At 37.3% G+C, this 9,250-nt stretch overlaps 1 protein-coding gene and 1 pseudogene across 1 annotated transcript; both read right to left on the bottom strand.

Moving 5' to 3' along the window:
• Positions 1 to 4,876: 4,876 nt before the first annotated feature.
• On the bottom strand, positions 4,877 to 5,812 carry LOC114686590 (olfactory receptor 2J3-like). Its single transcript, XM_028861253.1, has one exon. It carries the CDS (start codon positions 5,810 to 5,812, stop codon positions 4,877 to 4,879), a length of 936 nt encoding a protein of 311 aa, XP_028717086.1.
• Positions 5,813 to 6,195: 383 nt separating this feature from the next.
• Positions 6,196 to 6,290, bottom strand: LOC114686591 (annotated as a pseudogene).
• Positions 6,291 to 9,250: the final 2,960 nt, after the last annotated feature.

Genomic DNA, 9,250 nt, shown 5'->3' with positions numbered 1-9,250 from the left:
CTCAAAGGCATAGAAAATATATTCAACAAAATTATAGAAGAAAACTTTCCCAACTTAAAGAAGGAAATGCCTATGAAGATACAAGAAGCCTATAGAACACCAAACAGACTAGACCCCCAAAAAAGTCCCCTCGACACATAATAATTAAACAACTAAATGTACAGAATAAAGAAAGAATATTAAGAGCAGCCAAGGAAAAAGGCCAAGTGACCTATAAAGGTAAACCCATCAGAATAACACCCGATTTCTCAATGGAGACTTTGAAAGCCAGAAGGACCTGGACAGATGTAATGCAGACACTAAGAGACCATGGATGTCAGCCCAGACTAATATACCCAGCAAAACTTTCAATCATCATAGACGGAATGAACAAGACATTCCAAGACAAAGCCAGATTTAAACAATACTTATCCACAAACCCAGCCCTACAGAAAGCACTAGAAGGAAAATTCCAACCGAGGGAAGTCAGATACACACTTGAAAACACAGGCAGTAGATAAAGCGACAACAGTAAACCCCAAAGAAGGGAAGTACACACATACTACCACCAAAAATAACAGGGATGAACAATCACTGGTCATTAATATCTCTTAATATCAACGGACTTAATTCACCTATAAAAAGACATAGACTTACAGAATGGATACGAAAGCAGGACCCATCTTTCTGCTGCATACAAGAAACACATCTCAAATTCAAAGACAGACACTACCTAAGAATAAAAGGCTGGGAAAAGACTTTCCAATCAAATGGTCTTAAGAAACAAGCAGGGGTAGCCACCCTGATATCCAACAAAATAGACTTCAAACTAAAATCAATCAAAAGAGATAAAGAAGGACATTCCATACTCATCACAGGAAAGATCCACCAAGATGAAGTTTAAATTCTAAACATTTATGCCCCAAACACAAGGGCACACACATATGTAAAAGAAACATTACTAAAGCTTAAACCACATATAAAACCCCACACATTAATAGTGGGAGATCTCAACACCCCACTTTCACCACTGGACAGATCTCCCAAATCGAAACTTAACAGAGAAATAAAGGACTTAACTGATGTCATGACCCAGTTGGACCTAATAGATATCTACAGAACATTCCATCCTAACAAGAAAGAATATATATTCTTCTCAGCACCCCATGGAACTTTCTCTAAAATCGACCACATACTTGGCCACAAAGCAAATCTCAACTGATACAAAACAATTGGAATAACCTCCTGTGTTCTATCAGACCACCATGGTTTAAAGTTAGATTTCAACATCAACAAAAACTACAGAAAACCTACAATATCATGGAAACTGAATAATGCTCAACTGAATCACCAATGGATTAAGGAAGAAATAAAGAAAGAAATTAAAGACTTCCTAGAGATCAATGAAAATGAAGACACCACATACCCAAACTTATGGGACACTAAGAAAGCAGTGCTAAGAGGGAAATTCATAGCACTAAATGCCCACATAAAGAAGTTGGAGAAATCTCACACTAGTGAATTAACAGCACAACTGAAAGCTCTAGAACAAGAAGAATCAAAGGCTATATATATATATAGCATGGAGGTCCCTAGGACAACTGTGGCATATAATAAATTTCAGTTTTACTCAATTATTGAAAAAAAATAGCCAAATGAATGGAAACACATGAACTATGAACCAAAGGCTGAGGGGCTCCCAGCTGGATCAGGCCCTCTGAATAGGTGAGACAGTTGATTGGCTTGATCTGTTTGGGAGGCATCTAGGCAGTGGGACCAAGTCCTGTGCTCATTGCATGAATTGGCTGTTTGAAACCAGGAACTTATGCAGGGACACTTGGCTTAGTCTGGGAGGAAGGGACTGGACCTCCCTGGACTGAGTCTACCAAGTTGACCACAGTCCTCGGGGGAGGACTTGTCCTGGAGGAGGTGGGAATGGAGGGTGGGCTGGGGGTAAGGGGAGGGCGTGGGAGGGGGGAGAATAGGGGAACCCATGGCTGATATGTAGAACTGAATGGTATTGTAAAATAAAATATATATATCAAAAAAAAAATAGCCTGGTATTGGCATAAAAACTGACTTGTGGACCAATGGAATCAAACTAAAGACCCTGACATTAACCCACACATCTATGAATATTATGATTTTTGACAAACAAGCCCAAACTATAAATGTAAGAAAGAAAGCATCTTCAACAAATGGTGCTGGCATAACTGGATATCAATATGTAGAAGATTGCAAACATATCCACATCTACTGCTATGCACAAAACTCAAGTCCAACTGGATCAAAGACCTCAACATAAAACCAGTTATACTGAACTTTATAGAAAAGAAAGTAGGAAGTAGTCTTGAATGCATTGGCATGGGAGATCACTTCCTAAATATAACACCAGCAGCACAAACACCAAGAGCAACAATTAATAAATGGGACCTCTTGAAACTGAGAAGGTTTTGTAGGGCAAAGAACATGGTCAATAAGACAAAATGATAGCCTACAGAATGGGAAAAGATCCTCACCAACCCCACATCTGACAGCAGGATCATCTCCAAAATATATAAAGAACTCAGGAAACTAGACATCAAAATACCTAACAATCCAATTAAAAAGTGGGCTACAGAGCTAAAAAGAGAATTCTCAACAGAAGAATCTCAAATGGCCGAAAGACCTTTAAGGAATTGCTCAACATCCTTAGTCATCAGGGAAACACAAATCAAAACAACTCTAAGAAACCATCTTACACACCTGTCAGAATGGCAAAAACAGTGATGATAGCTTATGTTGGAGAGGATGTGAAGCAAGGGGAACACTCCTCCACTGTTGGTGGGAGTGCAAACTTGTACAGCCACTTTGGAAATCAGTATGGTGGTTTCTCAGAAAATTGGGAATCAATCTTCCTCAAGACCCAGCTATACCAATCGTGGGCATATACCCAAGGAATGCTCAACCATATCACAGGGACACATGCTCAACTATGTTCATAGCAGCATTATTCACAATAGTCAGAACCTAGAAACAACCTAGATGTCTCTCAACAGAAGAATGGATTAAGAAAATGTGGTACATATACCCAATAGAGTAGTACTCAGCAGTAAAAACCAATGACATCATGAAATTTGCAGGCAAATGGATGGGACTAGAAAATATCCTGAGTGAGGTAACCCAAACTCATAGGGACAAACATGATATATGCTTACTCATAAGTGGATACTAGCTGTAAAGCAAAGGATAACCAGACTACAACCCATTACTCCAGAGGAGCTAGCTAACAAGGAGAACCCAAAGAGGGAGGCATAGATCACCATGGGAAGGAGAAATAGGTGAGATCTTCATGAGCTGAAGGGGGGCAATGGAGATAGCGGATGGGGAGTGAGAACATAAATGAATGGGATGGTCGAGCTGTAACAAGGATAGAGTGGGAGAGGAATGAAAGTGATACCATGATAGAGGGAGACATCATGGGGATAGGGAGAAACTGGAGTGCTAGGGAAGTTCCCAGGAATTCACAAGGATGACCCTAGCTTAGACTACTAGCAGTTGTGGAGAAGGTATCTGAACTGGCTTATCCCAGTAATTTGATCGGTGAATATCCTAACTGTCATCATAGAGCCTTTCTCCAGTAACTGATGGAAGCAGATGCGGAGATCCACAGCCAAACACCAGGCTGAGCTCCAGGAGTCCAGTCAAAGAGAGAGAAGAGGGATTCTATGAGCAAGTGGCATCAAGATCATGATGGGGAAACGGACAGAGACAATCAAACCAAACTAGTGGGAATTCATTAAATTTAGACCAGCACCTGTGGAGCCTGCATGGGACTGGACTAGGCCCTCTGCATAGTGAGACAGTTGTGTAGCTTTATCTCCTTATGGAGCCCCCTGTAAGTAAGATCAGGATATATCTCTGGTGCATGAGCTGGCATTTTGGAGCTCACTGCCTATGGTGGACTACCTTGCACAGCCTTGAGGTAGGGGGAGGGGCTTGGACCTGCCTCTACTAAATGTACCAGGCTCTACTGACTCCCCATGAGAGGCCTTACCTTCTTGTAGGAGGGAATGGGGAGTGGGTTGGAGGGGAAGGCTAGAAGTGTGGGAGGAGAGAAGAGGGGATCTGTGATTAGTATGCAAAATGAATAAAAATTTCTTAATTAAAAAAAGATTTTTACAAAATACTATACTGATGAAGAGATGGAAATATAAGTTACCCTGTATCAACCCATGCATATTGCATACAGATATTGAACTGTAACATTTGGTCCCATAAGATATGTAATTGTTATATATTAGTATATATTAAAAACAATAGATGTAACATAATTCAACAATGTTGCTAATTAAGCTTACTTTAGCAAAAGAATGTTTTGTTTCATTTACTAACACAATCTTCATCTCACCTTAAAAGTAAATGTTTATATTTAAGACATTTTGCTAAATCCTCTGGAATTAATTTTGGAGAGACCTAAATTTATTTGTATGCTTCTCTTGGCAAATCAAGTTTAATACAAAATTTCATACATAAAAATTTCTTCAGCCTATATCTTTCTCATATTGTTCCTCTCTGGATATGATTAATTTATAAAGTAGTATGTTAATTTATGTTAGAAATATTTTAAAATTTCAAAGGTTTTTGTAATAGTTTCTTCTTCACATACCTTCATCAAGCACTCTACTTGTCTCCTCAAATCATAGATGCTGAAACTTCATTACAGTCATCTAAAAAAATAAATCAAAGAGATCATCTTAAATATTATTTCAGAATTAACCAATATAAAGGATATCACATTGAAGATTTAAATATTTTATGTTTTATGACCTACTGTGCAACAGATATCTCAATAAATCAAAGTGTTCTTCATGATGGACCAGAGCCTGATCAAAGACAGCAAAATGGGAGGCTTCTCTCATTGCTCCATCTCATATCCAGTCAGCCTCCTTACTGCCCCTCTGACATCTTTGTTTCTTAGGGTATAGATGAGAGGATTCAGGCTAGGGGTGACAACAGTATAGAAGAGGGCAATGAACTTGGCTTGATCTTGAGAATTTTCTGTTGGAGGCTGAAGGTAAATGCACATGATTGGAATGAAAAAGAGAGACACAACAGTAAGATGGGCTCCACAGGTCCCAAAAACTTTCTGAAGTCGAGTGGTTGACTGCATTCTTAGGACAGTGTATGCAATGGCACCATAGGAGCTCAAAATGAGAATAAGTGGTATAACAACAAAAATGGCACTCATGACCATGAGGGTCAGCTCATTTGCACGGATATCAACACAGGATAACCGCAATAGTGCTGGGACTTCACAGAAGAAGTGGTCCACTTGGTGATGTCCACACAGGGGTACCCAGAAGGTAAAGGAGGAATGAAGTGCTGAGGTGGTAAAGCCACTTACCCAGGATGCTGCAGCCAGCAGGGAACAGAAACGAGGATTCATGAGGACAGAGTAATGTAAGGGTTTGCACACAGCGGCATAGCGGTCATAGGACATCACCACCAAAAGAACACACTCTGTGGTACCCAGTGTGAGGACAAAATAGAGTTGTAGCATAAACCCAGCATAAGATATTGTCATCTCTGGACCCCAGAGGTTGAACAGCAGCTGAGGGACAGAGCTAGTGGTGTAGCAGAGATCCAGAGCAGAGAGATTTGAAAGGAAGAAGTACATAGGGGTATTCAGGTGGGAATCTAGGTATGACAGGATGATGATGAAGAGATTGTCTGTCAGTGTCATCAAGTAGAATATCAAAATCACCACAAAGAGAGCGACTTCCAGATGAGGCCATTTAGAAAAACCCAGAAGGATAAAATAATCTCCAGAACTTGCATTGAGCTTTTCCATTATCACTCATTTTTTCCCCTGTACTTTAAGAGGAAAAAAAATCTCATAAACTTCATAGGGTATCCATATGTTAACAAACACTTGTAAGTAGATCAGGTTAAATAAATGCTGCTTCTTAGTGTCACACTATGTGCTATGTGGTAATACAGTTTTTATTGTTTTTTTTCTATTCAGTCCATTATTTGTGTTGTTGCAGTTGCAGTGAATATGTCTTAAGTTAATATGTGTTTTACAGCATCTTTAAGCTAGCATTTGCAAATATGAAGAGTAAGTTATTGTATGGATATAAAGGGCAATTCTTATAAAGTTCTTTTTGCACAAAAATTAATTTATTCTCTTTTATCATATTTTTGATGGTACAAAAAAGGATTACCTATAATTTTTTCTATAAGGAATGCTTCCTGAATTTGTGTGTCATCCTTGTGCAGAGGCCATGTTAACCTTCCAATTTTAGCATATGTGCTGCTGAAGCTATCACAATAGCAATCAACAATTTCTCATAAATGAAAATTTCTCATATGATGACATTAATTTGGTAATAGCTTTCAAATGTTAAAATTAGGAGAACTTTAATATGACTTGAATGCACACATAAAAATTATATATATAATCTTTAAATCATCAATCATGGATGGGAGAGGATATCACAGAGCCACACTACTTCCTGCTGAACTATTGACTCTAGAGTTTCTGAAGATGAGAGTCAGTGTCTTCAGTTGCATACCCACTGGTGAATCCAGCATGCTTCAGTGGGTAGTTCCAAACTCACAGTTCCACAGAGGGCTCTGGTTAAACTCAGATTATAAAACAAAACAAAAGCATGTCAGTGTGGCAAAGAGATTTGTAAGGAGAAGAAAGGATTGAAAAATGTGGGAAGGAGATAAGAGTATGTGAGGTAAGAGTTATCAGAATACATTTTATACATGTATGAAATTGTCAAAGAACAATTTTAATTAATAAAATATATTCATTCTAGATGCTTATTCTCAGACAAAAACTACCATGACAATGGATGTATAAACAGATACTTAAGAGCAAAAACACATGGAAATTCATAAGTATTTACAATATTAAAAAATTATGTGCGCTTAAAAATGGGGAGAAATGCTGATAACAAAAGGGGATAGGTTGGAAAAATAAGTCATGAAATAGTTCTAGTGTTATGTGGAAATAATACTAATCTCTGAAGAGTAAAGTTAAATACTCCACTTAAGAAAACTTAAGTAGGCAAAAGATAAAGAGAGGTTTGGAAAATATAAGAAAGGCTAGAGAAGCACTGAGTGTGGAGCTCAAAATTAAGTCATGATTAGCTTGGGCAGTGAGATATAGATTTAAAGGTAACATCTACAAACTTCACAATGCTTCAGAAAATAACTGAGATAGCATTTAAATTATGATCTATAATTTATAATTTGTGTCTTTTAGGTTTTCCATAATTTTCACTGGACCTTCTAACTAGTCATTATCTAATGTTAATGTCCAGTTAAGTGCATGTGAACATTTTACTCATTTATCTCATAGCCGTCCTGCTGTGAAAAACAATAATGAAATTCTAATATCCATTGGTACTTTGAATAATTAGTGTCTCATTTTATCTTGTGCATTATCAGTCTCTCATATAAAAGATAAATACCCTTTCCTTATTTTTTTCCATATAATACAGTGACCCACCTTTTGAATATTTCTGAAGAGATTTGCTATGCTGTGTTTTCTGTCAGAGTGGTTACTTCTTCTCATACTCTGAAAGAATACAGTGAGAAGCAAATACAAGCACAACAGGCCTGCATTCAGTTTATTGAGGAAAATTTCAAAGCTTAAATATTTTAATGTTTACTCTTTAAAAAGTGATGTCAGGAGCACTGAAATTCTAAGTGGGTGGATTTAAATGTGTTGTTCTCTAGTGCAGCATAATTTTTTAAGCTGCCTCTCTTAGAAACTTACAACATTAATTAAAGAAAAGTGATATTCTTCATCTAAAATATGAAATGACTTTGGAGTTCTACATTTTTATAAATAGAGTATGAAATTGGGAATCCAAAAGATTGGCAATTCAAATAGAGAAAGGTTCAGAGACTTGATTTTCTTTTTGAGAGAAAAGAGAAAATGAAGACTCTATTAAATGCAGTTTTAAAAGCTCTTGGAATATGATATATTCTTAAATCAAATATTATAGATCAAATGGATATCTCAGCATGCTCTTGTAGCCCCCAAAGCACTAACAGACATTTTGCTAATTCTTACACAATTTATTCATATTAGGTTTATTTTTGAAAATTTAATTAACTGAATATTTGTTGTATTTATTTATGGGGTGCAGTGTAAAGTCTTGATACAGGTGTACCCTGTGTAGTGCTTATTTCCAGATAACTAACAAATCCATTATCTCATGCCTTACATTTATCTCTTCTTTAAAGAGTATTTTAAAAGTTATGCTTTCAGCACTTTGAAATATAGGTCTGTCTGCCTGGGTCTTAGGCAATGTTCTATCAACTGTCTTCTCTGTACTAACCTTCATGTTGGTCCACCTTTCCTGTAGCCTACAGCCTAAGCCCATGCAAAGGAATATGGAAGCTCACTGGCTGTCTTGCAGCCTCAAGTCAACCATATTTTTTCTCACAATCCAGTTTTATGAAATCCATTTAACTATGGAGACAGGACTGTGACAATTGTCACAGACAAGAGAGCCTGAGTTTGTCCAGATTTGCTTTTAGCAGAAACTCAGAACACATTAGGGCATTACAGACATCAGGGAATATACCATGACAATGAATAATAGAGCTCTTTTCCTTGACTAGGACCTTTGGGAGGTACATACCAATGTATCAATTAATATTATTAAGAAAAATAATATTTGTCTATTTCTAACTTGTTTTGTCTTTTTCTTTAATTTCTTGAGACTATAATATAGTCACACAATTTCCCCTTTCTGTTTTCTCCCTCCAAACATACTTTATAGAATTGTCCTCACTAGACCAGTGTGGGGTTCATATAGTAAACCTTCCAAAGAGATACTTTCTGTTTGATGTCTTACTGTCAAAATCACAATGGATTTATCACTAAACAGGGTGTAAAAATGAGTGTGTTTGTTATGTAATGAAAGAGGCTATTAGATCCTTTTATATTTTTATATTATGATATAAACCCATTTATGGGGTATGTTGTAATGTTTTGACATATACATATGGTGGTATTTTATTTGTACTGAAATGTGATTTTAATTGTATGTTAATAAATAAAGTTGCCCTGGGGTCAGAGCTATTAGAGCCATAGCAAGAGCATGGTGGTGGTGGTGCACGCCTTTAATCCCAGCACTTGGTAGAAGAGCTAGGTAGATCTCTGTGTGTTCATGGATACAGCCAGCATTGGAGACATATGCCTGGAGGGTGGTACTTACAGGCAGTGATGAGGCAGTCATGTGTTTGGGTTTACAACCAATGA

The sequence above is a fragment of the Peromyscus leucopus genome, chromosome 16_21 (assembly GCF_004664715.2).
Source record: "Peromyscus leucopus breed LL Stock chromosome 16_21, UCI_PerLeu_2.1, whole genome shotgun sequence".
NCBI classification, from domain to species: Eukaryota; Metazoa; Chordata; class Mammalia; order Rodentia; family Cricetidae; genus Peromyscus; species Peromyscus leucopus.
This window is presented reverse-complemented; position numbering and strand designations above follow the sequence as displayed.

Excerpts from the sequence above, each read along its gene's own strand:
- LOC114686590 (XM_028861253.1), bottom strand. The coding sequence starts at position 5,812 with ATGGAAAAGCTCAATGCAAGTTCTGGAGATTATTTTATCCTTCTGGGT.